This window comes from Thalassophryne amazonica, chromosome 18 (assembly GCF_902500255.1).
Source record: "Thalassophryne amazonica chromosome 18, fThaAma1.1, whole genome shotgun sequence".
Classification (NCBI taxonomy): domain Eukaryota; kingdom Metazoa; phylum Chordata; class Actinopteri; order Batrachoidiformes; family Batrachoididae; genus Thalassophryne; species Thalassophryne amazonica.
This window is the reverse complement of record NC_047120.1, coordinates 5,415,550-5,433,509: the sequence shown is the minus strand read 5'-3', so window position 1 is coordinate 5,433,509 and position 17,960 is coordinate 5,415,550. Positions and strand designations below refer to the sequence as shown.

General features: G+C 46.4%; 1 protein-coding gene across 3 annotated transcripts in view; it reads left to right on the top strand.

Annotated features, from left to right (window-relative positions):
* ryr2a (ryanodine receptor 2a (cardiac)) overlaps positions 1-17,960 on the top strand; it is a 723,597-nt gene that overhangs the window by 156,342 nt on the left and 549,295 nt on the right. For all 3 annotated transcript variants that reach the window (XM_034193918.1, XM_034193917.1, XM_034193919.1), the window contains exons 15-18: positions 3,812-3,907; positions 9,217-9,335; positions 11,237-11,370; positions 12,098-12,339. In XM_034193918.1, the coding sequence (XP_034049809.1) occupies positions 3,812-3,907; positions 9,217-9,335; positions 11,237-11,370; positions 12,098-12,339 (591 nt within the window). The remainder of the gene's footprint in view (positions 1-3,811; positions 3,908-9,216; positions 9,336-11,236; positions 11,371-12,097; positions 12,340-17,960) is intronic.

Genomic DNA, 17,960 nt, shown 5'->3' with positions numbered 1-17,960 from the left:
CAGTCTGACCTGTTTGACCAGTGCGACCACAGTCTGACCTGTTTGACTGATGCAGCCACAGTCTGACCTGTTTGACTGGCGTGACCACAGTGTGACCTGTTTGACTGGTGTGACCCCAGTATGACCCGTTCGACTGATGCAGCCACAGTCTGACCTGTTTGACTGGTGTGACCCCAGTATGACCCGTTTGACTGGTGCAGCCACAGTCTGACCTTTTTGACCAGTGCAGCCACAGTCTGACCTGTTTGACCGGTGCAGCTAGAGTCTGACCAAAGTCGTAAGACCTGTTTGACTGATGTGACTGGAGTCTGACTTGTTTGACTGGCGTGACCACAGTGTGACCTGTTTGACTGATGTGACCACATTCTGACCTGTTTGACTGGTGCAGCCACAGCCTGACCTGTTTGACCAGTGCAGCTAGAGTCTGACCAAAGTCTGACGTGTTTGACTGATGTGACCGCAGTCTGACTTGTTTGACTGATGTGACCGCAGTCTGAGTTGTTTGACTGATGCTACCACAGTCTGACCTATTTGACTGGTGCAGCCACAGTCTGACCTGTTTGACTGGTGTGACCCCAGTATGACCCGTTTGACCGGTACAGTCACAGTTTGACCTGTTTGACCAGTGCAGCCACAGTCTGACCTGTTTGACCTGTGCAGCTACAGTCTGACCAAAGTCTGACCTGTTTGACTGATGTGACTGCAGTCTGACCTGTTTGATGGCACATCTACAGTCTGACCAAAGTTTGACATGGTTGACTGGTGTGACCACAGTCTGACCTCTTTGACCAGTGGCAGCCACAGTCTGAGCTCAGTCTGACCTGTTTGACCAGTGCGACCACAGTCTGACCTGTTTGACTGATGCAGCCACAGTCTGACCTGTTTGACTGGCGTGACCACAGTGTGACCTGTTTGACTGGTGTGACCCCAGTATGACCCGTTCGACTGATGCAGCCACAGTCTGACCTGTTTGACTGGTGTGACCCCAGTATGACCCGTTTGACTGGTGCAGCCACAGTCTGACCTTTTTGACCAGTGCAGCCACAGTCTGACCTGTTTGACCGGTGCAGCTAGAGTCTGACCAAAGTCGTAAGACCTGTTTGACTGATGTGACTGGAGTCTGACTTGTTTGACTGGCGTGACCACAGTGTGACCTGTTTGACTGATGTGACCCCAGTATGACCTGTTTGACTGGTGCAGCCACAGTCTGACCTTTTTGACCAGTGCAGCCACAGTCTGACCTGTTTGACCGGTGCAGCTAGAGTCTGACCAAAGTTGTAAGACCTGTTTGACTGATGTGACTGGAGTCTGACTTGTTTGAATGGTACATCCACAGTCTGACCAAAGTCTGAATTGTCTGACTGATGTGACCGTAGTCTGACCTGTTTGACTGGTGCAACCACAGTCTGACATGTTTGACTGGAGTGACCACAGTGTGACCTGTTGGACTGGTGTGACCCCAGTCTGAACTGTTTGTTGGGTGCAGCCACAGTCTGACCTGTTTGACCAGTGCAGCCACAGCCTGACCTGTTTGACCAGTGCAGCTAGAGTCTGACCAAAGTCTGACATGTTTGACTGATGTGACCGCAGTCTGACTTGTTTGACTGATGTGACCGCAGTCTGACTTGTTTGACTGGTGTGACCCAAGTGTGACCATTTGACTGGAGTAACCACAGTGTGACCTGTTTGACTGACTGGTGTGACCCCAGTCTGACCTGTTTGCTTGTGCAGCTACAGCCTGACCAAAGTCTGACCTGTTTGACTGATGTTAGCGCAGTCTGACCTGTTTGACTGATGCTACCACAGTCTGACCTGTTTGACTGATGCTACCACAGTCTGACCTATTTGACCGGTGCAGCCACAGTCTGAGCTGTTTGATGGGTGTGACCGCACTCTGACCTGTTTGACTGATGCTACCGCAGTCTGACCTGTTTGACTGATGCTACCACAGTCTGACCTGTTTGACTGGTGCGACCACATTCTGACCTATTTGACTGGTGCAGCCACAGTCTGACCTGTTTGGCTGGCGTGACCACAGTGTGACTTGTTTGACTGGTGTGACACCTGTCTGACCCGTTTGACCGGTACAGTCACAGTTTGACCTGTTTGACCAGTGCAGCCACAGTCTGACCTGTTTGACCTGTGCAGCTACAGTCTGACCAAAGTTTGACATGGTTGACTGGTGTGACCACAGTCTGACCTCTTTGACCAGTGGCAGCCACAGTCTGACCTCAGTCTGACCTGTTTGATTGATGTGACCTCAGTCTGACCTGTTTGATTGATGTGACCACAGTCTGACCTGTTTGACTGGTGAAGCCACAGTCTGACCTGTTTGACTGGTGCAGCCAGTCTGGCCAAAGTCTAACCTGTTTGACTGGTGTGACCACAGTCTGACCTATTTTACCAATACAGTCACAGTCTGACCACAGTCTGACCTGTTTGACCAGTGTGACAACTCAGTCAAACCAACCAGACAAACCAACAAAATAGTCTGACCTTTGTGACTGGTGCAGCCACAGTCTGACGTCAGTCTGACTTGCTTGACCGATGCTACTGCACTGTGACCTGTTTGACCAGTGTGGCCACAGTCTGACCAAAGTCTGACCTGTTTGACTGGTTCAACCACAGTCTGACCTATTTGACTAGTGCGGCTGCAGTCTGACCTGTTTGACTGGTGTGACCGCAGTCTGACCTGTTTGACCTGTGCAGCCACAGTCTGGTGGCTGTCTGCATCTGCAGTTGAAGCTTCAGTAATTTGTTTAAGCACATCTTCTGCACCGAACAGATAAAGAATAAATCATCCAGTGAAAAGTGAATGTTTGACCCTCTCCTGTAATGTTCAGGAATTACTTTACTGAACTCCATTAATCCCAGTCACCATTTGGAATGCTGACAGGTTAGGTTTCGGGTTCATGTTACGGATGGACTATATGTAGCCTCACTCCTGTAATTTATGACATGCAAGTGTAGTGGGTGTAGCGATACCCAGCAACAGCACATGCTCCCTGAAGTGAACCATTGAGGTTATTTGCACATCTTCTGTGGTCATGTCCTTTCAGAGTCTTTATTTGGTGCCTTGTCTCACAGCCTTTCTGATAAAATTGAACCATGTCCTGACTCCTGCTCTCCTCTCCTCTCTACTCCTCACTCTTGCTGTCACATCCTGTCCTCTTGAGTCCTACTTTCCTCTCTTGACTCCTTCTGTCCGCTGTTAATGCCTGCTGTCCCTTCCCAACTCCCACTGACTCTTGCTGTTCTCTCCTTATATTTACTGCCCTGACTAACTGTCCAAACTCCTTCTGACCCCTGCTGCCTTCTCTGGACTCCTGCTCTCCTCTACCAACCCCTACTGTCCTCTGTCGACCCCTGCTGTCCTCCCCTGGCTTCTGCTGCCCTCTCCTGACTTCCACTGTTCCATCATGACTCCTGCTGTCCTCTCTTGACCCCTATTGTCCTCTCCTGACTCCTGCTGTCTTCTCCCAACTCCTGCTGTCCTCGCCTGACTCCTGCTTCCCTCTCCTGACTCCTGCTGTCCTCTCTTGACCCCTATTGTCCTCTCCTGACTCCTGCTGTCCCCTCCTGTCTCCGATTGTCTCCTCCTAACCCCTGCTTCTTGCCTCCTGCTGTCCCCTCCTGTCTCCTATTGTCCCCTCCTGACTCCTATTGTCCCCTACTGACTCCTGCTGGCCTCTCCTGACCCCTGCTTCTTGCCTCCTGCTGGCCCCTCCTGTCTCCTATTGTCCCCTCCTGACTCCTGTTGTCCCCTCCTGACCCCTGCTTCTTGCCTCCTGTTGTCCTCTTGACCTCACAGCTGCACTGATACGGGGGAACAGGAAAAACTGTGCCCAGTTTTCTGGATCACTGGACTGGCTCATTAGCAGATTGGAGAGACTGGAGGCATCTTCTGGTGAGTCGGCTACTCTTTGTTGTCTTTGGTCTTTATCTTAGGACAGCTTTATTTGTTCAGAACAGTGGTGTCCAAACACATTCTAGAAAGGGCCAAGAGAGGGTGCAGGTTGTGCAGGTTTTATTTGCAGCCACTGACTCCAGGTGATTTCACTGATTAACATCACTTTGAGCAGATGGTATGAGTTTGTCAGTGAAATCACCAGGTGCAGTCAGTGGCTGCAAAGAAAACCTGTACCCTCTTGGCCTTTTCTGGAATGTCTTTGGACACCACTGGTTTAAAACGTAAACGAGTTGACAATAAACAAGCTCTATTGGGGAAGTGTGGATATCCAGAATGTGCTGAGAACTTCTGGAAGCATCATATGGATAGAATCTGGGGAATTGTCCAATGTGGCTTTGATCACCTGCTGGCTAATTGCAGTCCATTGACTGAGACTCTGCTCTTCGATATTTGGACGTCCTTTGAGCCATTGGTAATTGGGCCACTGAACCCGATGTGTACGGTTGCCTTGCTGCAACATTTTGATCTTTGTTGTGCTTTGTTTATTTCTTATGTTGTTTTTGATATTTTGGGCAAAGCAGATGGTCACTCCACTAAGTCTGGTCTTCTTGAGGTTTCTTTGCCTGAGGGAGTTTTTTTTCCTGACCTCTGTAGCAATTGTGGTTACTCACAGGGTAGGTCGGGTTCGACCTTATTTTTGTGGCACAACTCAGAGTGAGTTATGTTGTGATTTGTGCTGCATAAATTGATTGGAAGGACAAAGTTCTCCGGAGAGGTCACAGTGAGACGTTTTGCATGCAGCACTTTTAACAGTAAAAACTAGGGATGTCCCGATCCGATCACATGATCGGAAATCGAGCCCGATCACGTGGTTTCAGACTTGATCGAAATCGGACGTTGCATCCCCATCAGAGATCCGATATAGATTTTATCCTCATTATTTTGATCAGCGCTATTTCAGGCTCATTATTGCAGATTAATGGGCCTTTCACGCGTCGGAAGCGTCAGAGGCGTGAGATGCGTTGCTTTTTAGAGGCCTCAGAAGCGTCGCTTTAGCTCGGCTTTTGACGTGATGCTTCTGATGGGAGCGCGCATTGCCGCTTGTCGGCAGGCTGACGTGGTCAAAGTTCAACCCAATCTTTTTTTTTTAATTGAACAAAAGAAAAAAACATAAGTTCAACCGGACAGAGGTGGGGGGAGTTACGTGCGCAAAGTTTCTTTCGCAGAACTGCTGTTGGTGTGTTTACGCGCTCAGCCTAACGCCTCGATGGAATGACAAGAGGACGATGGACACTTTCCCACCGAAACTCTTGCTCAGTCATCCTTCCGTGTGCAGCAGGACCTGGTGCTGACCAAGTCCTCAGGACGACGATCTGTCATCGGATTAACAAAAAGAAAAAAACAAATTGTCCTGTGATCGTTTGTCTGCAAAACAGAGCGAGAGATGGTGTGCGCACGAGCGACGTGCACACTCATCACGTTTAGGACCGTGTCTTAAAGAGCTTCCGTCTTCATTCACCTTCACTGCGCTGCTCTGAACTTGTTGAACACTGATAAAGCATCAGAGGGACACTGAGGACTGTCAGGACGCAAATGTAAGTTGTTTTTTTTTTCTTTTACTTTTCAAGTTGACTTTTGAACTTTCGACGCTCTGAGATGTGACGTAGCTTCGCGCTGTCCAATAGGAATGACGCACCGGGTCAAAACACGGAAGACTAGTGGCAGAAACCACTGATCTGTACAAATGGTGAATGGACTGCATTTATGTAGCGCTTTGCATCAGATGCATCAGATGCTCAAAGTGCTTTACAATTATGCCTCACATTCACCCCGATGTTAGGGTGCTGCCATACAAGGCGCTCACTACACACCGGGAGCAATAGGGGATTAAAGGCCTTGCCCAAGGGCCCTTAGTGATTTTCCAGTCAGGTGGGGATTTGAACCACAGATCAGTGCAGAAACCACGTGTCTGAAGAAAAATCCTTGGAAATGTTTTTTGTTGTTGTTGTTTGTTACCTCAAAATTTCTGATCACTGTTTAAATTAAAATAGCTAAATCAATAAATGGTTCTTTAGAAACCTTTAATCTGTAAATTAAAACCACCTGTTATTTCAGATTAGATAATTTCTTGTTTAACATAAGGAACCTCTGACATTTATTTTTAGACAAATAAAATTACATGGAAATTTGTACATTTTTTATTACTGGATCAAGCTACCTCAAGGAGAAGTGCACTGTTTAAGTGATAAATAATAAAATAAGGTAATTAAAATGAAATTATTGTTGTTCATCGCATCGGGACTCGGTATCGGCAGATACTCAAAATCAGATGACTTGGAATCGGATCGGGGCGAAAAAATCCTGCCAAATGTGAGAACGTCTGGCAGAGTTTGACTATATTTTTTGGAGCAGGTGAATTATACCTCAGCGCACCTCAACTGATTTCCCCAATCAGCTCTCATCTGTCCACATTCAGAACGAGTTCTCCCAAACAGGTGCTCCACCCTGCACTCTGTGTCAACTCAGGACAGCTCAGGATAACTGTCTATCATGAGCATGACAGTTAAGATACAAGCTGTTTCACACCTTAATGGTGTGTTATCAGAAGTTCACTTGCTTGAACCCTCTCTCCCTGTTCACCCAACTATCTCCAGGTAGCCTCTGCCATGTCTCGCCCCATCTTGGGGTTGTCTAGAATATAAAGTTTTCACTTTCTGAAATACCTGCCAAAAATTCTTGAACTTTTTTTTTTACAATATTCTGATGTTTTCAGATGAACCTGTAGATCTTGTGCATACAGCAGAAGGTCAAGTGCTCAATAAAACCTGACCTCATGATGTATTTATGTCTCTGCACTGCCCAGTGCCATGTCCACTGCAGACGGGGCAAGCTGACATGCAACAGTCACTCCTCTACAGGAAGGTGCAAACAGAGACGCACAGTACAGTGCACAAAACTATTTGTATCCCCATGGAATAGTTCAGGGTTAAGCACATACTGAAAACATTTCCATACATTTGGTGAATGATGAAGATCCATGAGCTGTGTTGCACACTGTGATATGCATTTAGGTTCAGTTTCAGTTTTTCGATTTATTTTCATTTATATAGCGCCAAATCACAACAGTGTTGCCTCAAGGCGCTTCACACAAATAAGGTCCAACCTTACTAATCCCCAGAGCAGCAGTGGTAAGGAAAAACTCCCTCTGAGGAAGAAACCTCAAGCAGACCAGACTCAAAGGGGTGACCCTCTGCTTGGGCCATGCTACAGACACAAATTACAAAACAATTCACAAAACGAATATACAGGAAATGCTGTTGGTGCACAAGACAGGAGGGTCTCCAGCACAAATACCACACCCATCTCTGGATGGAGCTGCACCTTAAACAGAGAGAAAAAACAGAATCAGGCATCAGAAAGACAAGAAATACTGTATAATTTGCCAGCATTAAACAACAAGAAAAACAGGAAATACTAAGGTGATCGCCGGCCACTAGCCCTAAACTTCACTAAAAGACCCAGAATTTAGGTAAACTTGAAGGGAAAATGAAATAAAAGAGTAAAAAGTGTAGAACTATACTATGCCAGTATGCTAGCCATACGAAAGGGAAAATAAGTACGTCTTAAGTCTGGACTTGAAAGTCTCCATAGAATCTGACTGTTTTATTGATGCAGGGAGATCATTCCACAGAACAGGGGCACGGTAAGAGAAAGATCTGTGACCCGCAGACTTCTTATTCACCCTAGGAACACAAAGCCCGGGCCAGTACGTAAGGTTTAATTAGGTCAGCTAGGTGGGGAGGTGCCAGTCCATGAATAATTTTATAGGTTAGTAGCAGAACCTTAAAATCTGATCTCACTGGGACAGGAAGCCAGTGAAGGGATGCCAAAATGGGTGTAATGTGGTCGAACTTTCTGCTTTGTGTCAAAAGTCTGGCTGCAACATTTTGAACCAATTGGAGACCCCTAATGCTAGACTATGGTAAACCAGAAAATAGAACATTGCAGCAGTCCAATCTATAAGAGATAAACGCATGAATCAGGGTCTCAGCATCAGCCATAGACAGGATGAGACGAATTGTTGCTATATTTCGCAGGTGGAAGAAAGCAGTCCTAGTAATATTTCTAATGTGGAGGTCAAAGGACATTGTAGGATCAAAAATTACCCCAAGGTTCCTCACTTTGTCAATGTGATGTATGACACACGAGCCGAGGCTGAGCGTTAACTGGTCAAATTGATGCCGATGTCTCACTGGACCAAGAACCATCATTTCAGTCTTATCAGACTTTAAAAGTAGGAAATTACTAGACATCCAGCTTCTCACCGATGCAAGGCAATCTTCTAAGGATTTTATGTGGATGAGATGACCAGCAGTTGCATGTATAACTGGTTATTGTACATTTACACGTTGATGTTTATAGGTTTGGGACAAACCACAGTTTTAAGTGTTATGCTTTTCATTGGTTTTAGTTTGATTTTGTTATTACTTTTTATTTTTACTTTAGTTTTGTATTTGCACCATGTGGGAAATGTGTGCCAAGAACACGAACAATTATGTGCAGCTATCTCTTGTTTCTCATCTTTTATCTCTTATCTCTTATCTCTTGTCTCTTATTGCACCTTATATTCAAAAATCTACGCTTGTTCGACCAGGTTTTTGTTCATCTGTTTCTGCTGCACCATGATAAGTGTGCATGGGTACTGTGCCTGTCTGCACATCATTTTTAGACCACCAAGATGTGTCCATGGATGCACAAATAACCTAAATATGCCCTCCTCCTCAAGGGGGAGCACATGTAGCGGTTGGTTTTCTGCCTGTCTGTCGGTCTGTCCTTCATTTAGCTCATGTATGCATTAAATATTAGATTAAATATTATAGGTGCCTTTTCTGAGGGCTTAGTTCACATGGTGGTTGCATCCAACTACTTTTTAAGGTTACAGAGGCCATCTTATGAAATTCTTGGTGAACATGGAAATTTGACAAGAAATAACAGCAGGTTCACCATATTTGCTACATGTGATGACCTGACATGAGGTACTACTGTATGGCTGACCTTGACCAACTTTTCAAGGTCACAGGTCAGCTAAGCAGATTCTTGGAAGGCAGCAAGTGAGGAGTGGGCAGCCTCAGAAAGAGACAGAGAAAAGCATTTAAAAATAAAAGTATGGTCCAGTAACTAAGAAGAGTCAGAAACAGCAGCATGAATACGAGTGGATTTTCAGTCAGCTGACCAGCAGCTGAGGAAACATTTCAGGTGATCGAGAAGCTTTTTTTCATGTTTTTATTGTGATACTTTGCTTGCAGGGATCCTAGAAGTGCTGCACTGTGTGCTGGTGGAGAGTCCTGAAGCACTAAACATCATCAAAGAGGGACACATCAAGTCCATCATCTCTTTGCTGGACAAGCATGGACGCAACCATAAGGTACTAACTGGTTTAATGAACTGCACACAAGTACTTCTGTGATGCCGTGCTTCTTGCTCAGAAGGAACACACTGATTGTTATGACACACTGTGAGGTCACAGAGAGACTTCCACAACTGCAACCTCAGTTTAATGTTTTTAACATTTTTAGGTGTGTTTTTTTTCCATAAAATTGTGACTGGAGAAGCAAGAGACAAAAATCTCTCCAGTCAAACACTAAATCTCTAAATTCCTTCATAGCTGTGATGGGTGTCTTAGCTGCTTCCCTCAGAAGTCTCCTTTGTGCACATTATATAAACACTGAACAGACTGTGTCACACACTTTACATTTATTGACTTTGCTTTATTGAAATGAGCTCTTACTCTTGTATTGACTTTGTACTTCTATCCCCCAAATTTTTATTTTTAACTTTGTCTTTCTTCTTTCAAGAGAAAAGAATAAAACCTTCCAAGTGCAGTTATGTTGACCACCCAAGTGTTTACACTGTAATTAATTTTTTTGTAGAAGAGGCACAACACCACTGATGTATGTAAGATCAGAAAATATCTCAAAAAATTGGTCCCTCAATAAGGTGTCAAACATGTTTCCTTCACAACTTTTTTTTACAATTATACCCCCCCCCCCCCCCCCCCAAAAAAAGGTTGCACTCTTACCTAATTTATCACTGTTCTTAAAGTTCCGAAAGTCACTTCTGTGAGGCATAATTTACACTCAGAGTATTGAATATTGCTTCATTACATTTTAGCACCACAGTTATTAAGCTACACAACTTTAGCAAGATCACCACAGGAACCAGTGTAAAACATTCACAAGTAGCACAATAAATCACGTGTCAGCGTGAACTCCTCCCGCGTGAACTCCTCCTGTGAATTCACCTCCTGCTTCCATCCTGAAGATTTGTTTCAACAGTGTACTCATGTTATTTTTGCAGCACAATCACATCATGTCATGGGCAGTTTAGTTCATCCTTTATAATCCTCAGAACAGAATACTCAGCAGCTCCTCCTGCAGGCCATACATGTTATGGAACAACTCTTCAGGAAGGTCCAAAGACCCAGTGACAACTGGAATGTTTTCAAACTTAACATCTTCATAGTTGATTTTTCCAAAAAATACAAAAAAAAGGTCGTCTTATAATCAGGGTCGCCTTATATTCCTGCCAGTACGGTATACAGAACTTGAGAACAGTCATCTGATTTCTGACAGTGCTGTATTGGTTTCAACTGGAAGTAACAAAACAAGGCCTCAAAACCACAAATTATTTGTTTCAGCATATGTGACATTGACAAACCTTCTTTAAAAAATTTGATATGTCTGCTGTATTGAATCACGCCTAGAGTGGAACAGTGGGTTAGTGGTTAGCACTGTTGTGTCACAGCAAGAAGGTCCTGGGATCAGTTCCTGCCTGGTTGTTTCTATGTGGAGTTCACTTGGGTTGCCCCTGGGTGCTTCAGCTTCCTCCCACTTCTAAAGACATGCACGTTTGGAGAACTGGACACTTTAAATTGACCCTAGGTGAAAGTTTGAATGTGTTTGTCTGTCTGTATGTGGCCTTGCGGCAGATTGTCCTGAGTCCTGCTCACAGTGAACTCTGCCTCTTGCCCAGTAACTGCTGAGAAAGACTCCACTGAAAAGTTCTCAGTGTTGCTGGCGTGAAACTGTTCATACGTTTCAGCTGACAGCCTGAAAGCAGAAGATGAAAAACTGAGGTCAGACCACTGTATGGGGTCATTTTATGAGCTTGATCTCAGATCTGTGGTTGTTCTGGAAAACGGTTTCTTAAAATGCTGTGAGTCAAAGTCGTGTCGTCAGGAGTGAGCGCTCTAATAAAAGTGTTATCCGTGTGGTGACATGTTTTGTGTTGTGTGTGTATCTGTGTGTGTGTGTGTGTGCCATTCAGGTTCTTGATGTGTTGTGTTCACTGTGTGTGTGTAACGGTGTGGCAGTGCGCTCAAACCAGAACCTGATCTGTGACAACCTGCTGCCTGGTAGAGATCTGTTACTGCAAACCCGCCTGATCAACCACGTCACCAGGTACACGCACGCACACACGCATGCACACACACACACACACACACACAGATCTCAAGGTGTTGTACAACATCATGTTGTATGAAGACGTGTTTTCATACAACTGCTGCTTCTTTTCTTCTTCCCTTCTTGTGTGCTGAATTTTTCATTGCAGTTCTTGCTGTGGTTACTGTTGGTGTTTTACTTTTGGTGTTTGTAAGACAGAGTTTTTGTGTGTTGGGTGTATTTGCATTGTCTTAACTGCATATCCACGTGTCTTGTATATTTGTAAGATTTACAGGAAAATCCAAATAAAAACAGCTGGAATATATGTTTATGGATGATATTTCGAAAAAGGTTTTTGTCATAAATACTAATACATACTTATTATACTTTAGTGAAACATAACATTTATGTTAGTTGAAACATAAATACTTTAGTGTCTGGAAGATGAGTGAAGCGTTACTCAGGTTTTTGCCAGCACTAATGCATCAACCGCATATGAGACATGAACTCTGAGGACTGTTTCAAAGTTAACTAGGAAGTGGAAAACGTGGTTTTGGTGTCCTCAAGCACCAACATCGAGAACCACTGAAAGTCAGATTCGGCTTGGAACAGTGTTTGTTTTATGTAAGCTATTTGTACAAATGATTACAGTCAGTTAGAAAGAAGTGTGCTGTCTGTCAAAAATGGTAATGTTCAGACTGAATGTTGGAGATGGAACCTTACTCTACCTTACTCTCCCCAACAGCATGCGTCCCAACATCTTCTTGGGCATCAGTGATGGCTCGGCCCAGTACAGGAAGTGGTACTATGAACTAATCGTGGACCAGGCGCTGCCATTTGTCACAGCTGAAGCCTCGCACCTCAGGGTGGGCTGGGCCAACACGAGTGGCTACACCCCTTATGCCAGCGGTGGAGAGGGGTGGGGAGGGAACGGGGTGGGTGATGACCTCTACTCCTATGGTTTTGATGGACTCCATCTTTGGTCAGGTGAGGTTTACTTGTGTGATGTCGAGGTAATGGTTTTGGTCATCTCAAGATTCATCTGAACGTGAACTAAACGACATGAGATGATGACAAACACACACCAACATGTAGAATGTTGATCGAACCCACCAAAAGAAATCAGAGGGCTTGTTGTTTTCACCTCTTTGTGTCTGTCTGTAGCGTCCAGCCCCTCTCCAGGAGTTGGGTACCAGAGCCCATGCTGTGCGTGGAGGTGAGCCTGACTATCTCTAGTCGGTATCTTTCAACCTCCCGCACAAGCTCAGGCTCCTTGCCCCCCAGCGAGGTGACATTCCATGTCCCAACAGCCAGGAGCTGTGAGCATGGAGGCCCGGCGGCCTGGTAATGAGTAATGGACTCATCCATTACCCAGGCAGAAGTCACCGAGGTGGTTGGAAAGCTCCTCGGTGGCAAGGCTCCTGGGGTGGATGAAATCCGTCCTGAGTACCTTAAGTCTCTGGATGTTGTGGGACTGTCTTGGCTGACACGCCTCTGCAACATCACGTGGCGATCGGGGACAGTGCCTCTGGATTGGCAGACCGGGGTGGTGGTCCCTCTGTTTAAGAAGGGGGACCGGAGGGTATGTTCCAACTATAGGGGGATCACACTCCTCAGCCTCCCCGGTAAGGTCTATTCCAGAGTACTGGAGAGGAGAATTCGACCGATGGTCGAACCTCGGATTCAGGAGGAGCAGTGTGGTTTTCGTCCTGGTCGCAGCACACTGGACCAGCTCTACACGCTCCATCGGGTGCTCAAGGGTTCATGGGAGTTCGCCCAACCAGTCCACATGTGTTTTGTTGATCTGGAGAAGGCGTTCGACCGTGTCCCTCGGGGTACCCTGTGGGGAGTGCTCCGGGAGTACGGGGTCCGGCGTCCTTTGCTAAGGGCTATCTGGTCCCTGTACGACCGCAGCAGGAGCTTGGTTTGCATTGCCGTTAGTAAGTCAAACCTGTTTCCAGTGCACGTTGGCCTCCGCCAGGGCTGCCCTTTGTCACTGGTTCTGTTCATTATTTTTATGGACAGAATTTCTAGGCGCAGCCAGGGTGTAGAGGGGGTCTGGTTTGGGAACCACAGAATCTCGTCTCTGCTGTTTGCGGACGATGTGGTTCTGTTGGCTTCGTCAAATCAGGACCTTCAGTGTGCACTGGGGCGGTTTGCAGCCGAGTGTGAGGCGTCCGGGATGAAAATCAGCACCTCCAAATCCGAGGCAATGGTTCTCGACCGGAAAAAGGTGCTTTGCCCTCTTCAGGACGGTGGAGTGTCCTTGCCTCAAGTGGAGGAGTTTAAGTATCTCGGGGTCTTGTTCACGAGTGAGGGACGGATGGAGTATGAGATCGATAGACGGATCGGTGCAGCGTCTGCAGTGATGCGGTCGCTGTATCGGACCGTCGTGGTGAAGAGAGCTGAGTAGGGGGGCAAAGCTCTCGATTTACCGATCCATCTACGTTCCGATCCTCACCTATGGTCATGAGCTTTGGCTCATGACCGAAAGAACGAGATCGCGGGTACAAGCGGCCGAGATGAGTTTCCTCCGCAGGGTGGCTGGGCGCTCCCTTAGAGATAGGGTGAGGAGCTCGGTCACTCGGGAGGAGCTCGGAGTCGAGCCGCTGCTCCTCCACGTCGAAAGGAGTCAGTTGAGGTGGCTCGGGCATCTTTTCCGGATGCCCCCTGGACGCCTCGCTGGAGAGGTGTTCTGGGCACGTCCCATTGGGAGGAGGCCCCGGGGAAGACCCAGGACACGCTGGAAGGATTACATCTCTCGGCTGGCTTGGGAACGCCTTGGGGTTCCACCGGAGGAGCTGGGGGAGGTGTGTGTGGATCGGGAGGTCTGGGGGGCTTTGCTTGAGCTGCTGCCCCCGCGACCCGACTCCGGATAAAGCGGAAGAAAATGGATGGATGGATGGTGTCTGTCTGTGTGTCTGTGAACAAAATGTCTCAAGAGCCAAATGTTAGCTCTCAACCACGTTTTACAGATGATGAGCCCAACAATGAGCTCATTAACTCTTGACCTTTAAAGGTCAAAGGTCAAGGTTATTGTGTAATGTCACAATTTTTACTCAAAGCAAGTTGATTTGGAACAAATTTAAAGGCTTATAACAGCTGAATCTGAGGGTGACAGACCTCTTGTCATGATCAGATAGGACAGGAGGTCTCATGTGGACTTTAAACATCATCTTTTTTGTCTTTCGACTATTCAGGTTAGGGGTCGCCACAGCAGATCAATCGTTTCCATCTCACCCTGTCCTCTGTGTCTTTTTGTTAGTGCCACCATCTCTAAGCCATACAACATAGCTGGTCTCACTACTGTCTTGTAAACTTTCCCCTTCACTCTTGCTGATATTCTTCAGTCACAAATCACTCCTGCCACCTTTCTCCACCCACTCCACCCTGCTTGCACTCTCTTCTTCACCTCTCTACCACACTCTCCATTACTTTGAACAGTTGACCCCAAATATTTAAACTCATCTACTTTCACCACTTCTACTCCTTGTAACTGCACTATTCCACTGGGCTCCCTCCCATTCACACACATGTACTCAGTCTTGCTTCTACTGACTTTCATTCCCCTTCTCTCCAAAGCATATCTCCACCTCTCCAGACAAAACTCAACTTGCTCTCTACTCTCACTACAGATCACAATGTCATCTGCGAACATCATGGGGACTCCTGTCTGATCTCATCCGTCAATCTGTCCGTCACCACTGCAAACAGGAAAGGACTCAGAGCTGATCCTTGATGTAATCCCACCTCCACCTTGAATGAGTCTGTCATTCCGACTGCACATCTCACTGCTGTCACACTATTCTTGTACATGTCCTGCACTACCCTAACATACTTCTCTGCCACTCCAGACTTCCTCATACAATACCACAGCTCTTCTCTTGGCACCCCATCATAAGCTTTTTCTAAGTCCACAAACACACAATGTAACTCTTTCTGGCCTTCCCTGTACTTCTCCAACAGTATTCTCAGAGCAAACATTGCATCTGTAGTGCTCTTTCTCGGCATGAAACCATATTGCTGCTCATAGATCTTCACCTGTTTTCTAAGCCTAGCCTCTTGCCCATAACTTCATGCTGTGGCTGAACAACTTTATGCCTCTGTAGTTACTGCAGCTCTGCACATCACCCTTGTTCTTGAAAATAGGAACCAGCACACTTTGTCCCCACTCCTCAGGCATCCTCTCACTTTCTAAGATTTTATTAAACAATCTGGTTAGAAACTCTACTGCCATCTCTCCTAAGACATTTCCATGCCTCCACTGGAATGTCATCTGGACCAACTGCTTTTCCACTCTTCACCCTCTTCATACGAGCCCTCATTTCTTCCTTACTAATCGCTTGTACTTCCTGATTTACTCTCACCACATCATCCAGCCTTTTCTCTCGCTCATTTTCTTCATTCATCAGCTCTTCAAAATATTCCCTCCACCTTCTCACCACACACTCCTCACTTGTCAGCACATTACCATGTGCATCTTTTACCACCCTAACCTGCTGCACATCCTTTCCAGCTCTGTCCCTTTGTCTGGCCAGTCGGTACAAGTCCTTTTCTCCTTCCTTACTATTCAACTTCTCGTACAGCTCACAATATGCTTTTTCCTTCGCTTTTGCCACTTCTCTTTTTGCCTTACGCCACATCTCCTTGTACTCCTGTCTACTTTCTTCATCTCTCTGACTATCCCAAAACATTTTCGCCAACCTCTTTCTCCTTATGCTTTCCTGGACCTCTTCATTCCACCACCAAGTCTCCTTGTCTTCCTTCCACTGTCCAGATGTTATACCCAGTACTGTCCTAGCTGTCTCCCTCTCCACATCTGCAGTACTTTTCCAGTTGTCCAAAATTGCTTCCCCTCCAACCAGTGCTTCTTTCACCTGCTCGCTAAATTTCACACAACAGTCTTCCTCCTTCAGCTTCCACCATCTGATCCTATATTGAGCTCTCACTCTCTTCTTCTTCTTTACCTCTAAAGTCATCCTACAAACAACCATCCTATGCTGTCTAACAACACGCTGTCCCGCCACCACCTTACAGTCTCTGATTTCTTTTAGCTTGCATCTCCTATAAAGAATGTAGTCCACCTGTGTGCACCTTTCTCCACTCTTATGTTACCCTGTGCTCCTCCCTTTTCTTAAAGTAGGTGTTCACCACAGCCATTTCCATCCTTTTTGTAAAATGAACTACCATCTGTCCTTTCCCCATTCCTATCCTTGATACCATATCTACCCATTACTTCCTCATCACCTCTGTTCCCTTCACCAACATGCCCATTGAAGTCCGCTCCTATCACCACTCTTTCATGTTTTGGCACACTCTCCAACACCTCATCTAACACACTCCAGAAATCTTCTTTCTCCTTCATCTCACAACCTACCTGTGGGGCATATGCACTGATGATATTCATTATAACCCTTCAATTTCCAGCTTCACACTCATCACCCTGTCAGACACTCACTTAACCTCCAACACACTTTTAACATACTCTTCCTTTAAAATGTCCCCAACACCATTTCTCTTCCTCTCCTCACCATGGTACAACAACTTGTACCCACCGCCGATGCTCCTGCTCTTACTTCCCTTCCACTTGGTCTCTTGCACACACAATATGTCTACCTTTCTCCTCTCCATCATACCAGCCTGCTCTCTCCCTTTACCAGTCATACTACCAACATTCAAAGTCCCCACTCTCTGTTATGTGTCGGACGCGGGCGGAAGGCCGACCAGCGTTTGAAGGACCCAGTATAAAATAAGCAGAGCATGGTACAAAGGATAACAGAATTTAATAACATAACAGTGAGTGCTACAATATAACAAATGAGTGCGCGGTCTGGCGTGGTGGAATAGCGGTGCGCTCCCAGCAGCACAAACGGTCTGGAGCCAGAACAGTTCGGACCCAAGGACCCCGCCGACACCCCCCAGGTGGCCGCGACCAACCGAGTCTGTGAAAGAAGAAACCATCATGTGAGTCCACCACTCCACACACAGAGAGACCACTCAAAGGTGTACATAAACAGCAAACACTTCCTGGCTTAATCACCAATCAGCTTCCCACCCTGCAGGCATGAAACACCCAGTTCAATTCTCCACTGCAGTGGAAGCTGATTAAACGACTAACATAACAGCTCAATATAATAAGGTGTAAGGGACACCACATTTACTGACTGTACTCATGTTAGTCACAAAACCTAAAGTACCTCAGGAAGTGTGCTGACGAGCGTGAGACCTCACCCCCTCCTCTTTCACAGACCATGGCATCAAACCTGGTACGGTCTCTGCATCCATGATGATGAGATGGCTCTCTAGACGACGATCTCACCCGTCTGGTCACAAGGTCAAGTCTCTGGCAAATACACACTGTGTACTCCAGACTTAAATGCAACCATGCCCCAATCCATGTAGCTGCACCACAGCTGTGAGTCCTGACGAGCTGCACATGACCAGCCTCAGGTGATCAGGGTGAGGTCCTGATAGCTCAGCCACACAGCCACTCAGTCCTGAACGCAAGCCACCTGGAAGGAAAAACAAAAGACAGAAAACAGAAACAAAAGGCAGCCAGGCACCCCAACCATACAACACTCTCATTTCCACCCTTCTAGTTTTCTTCT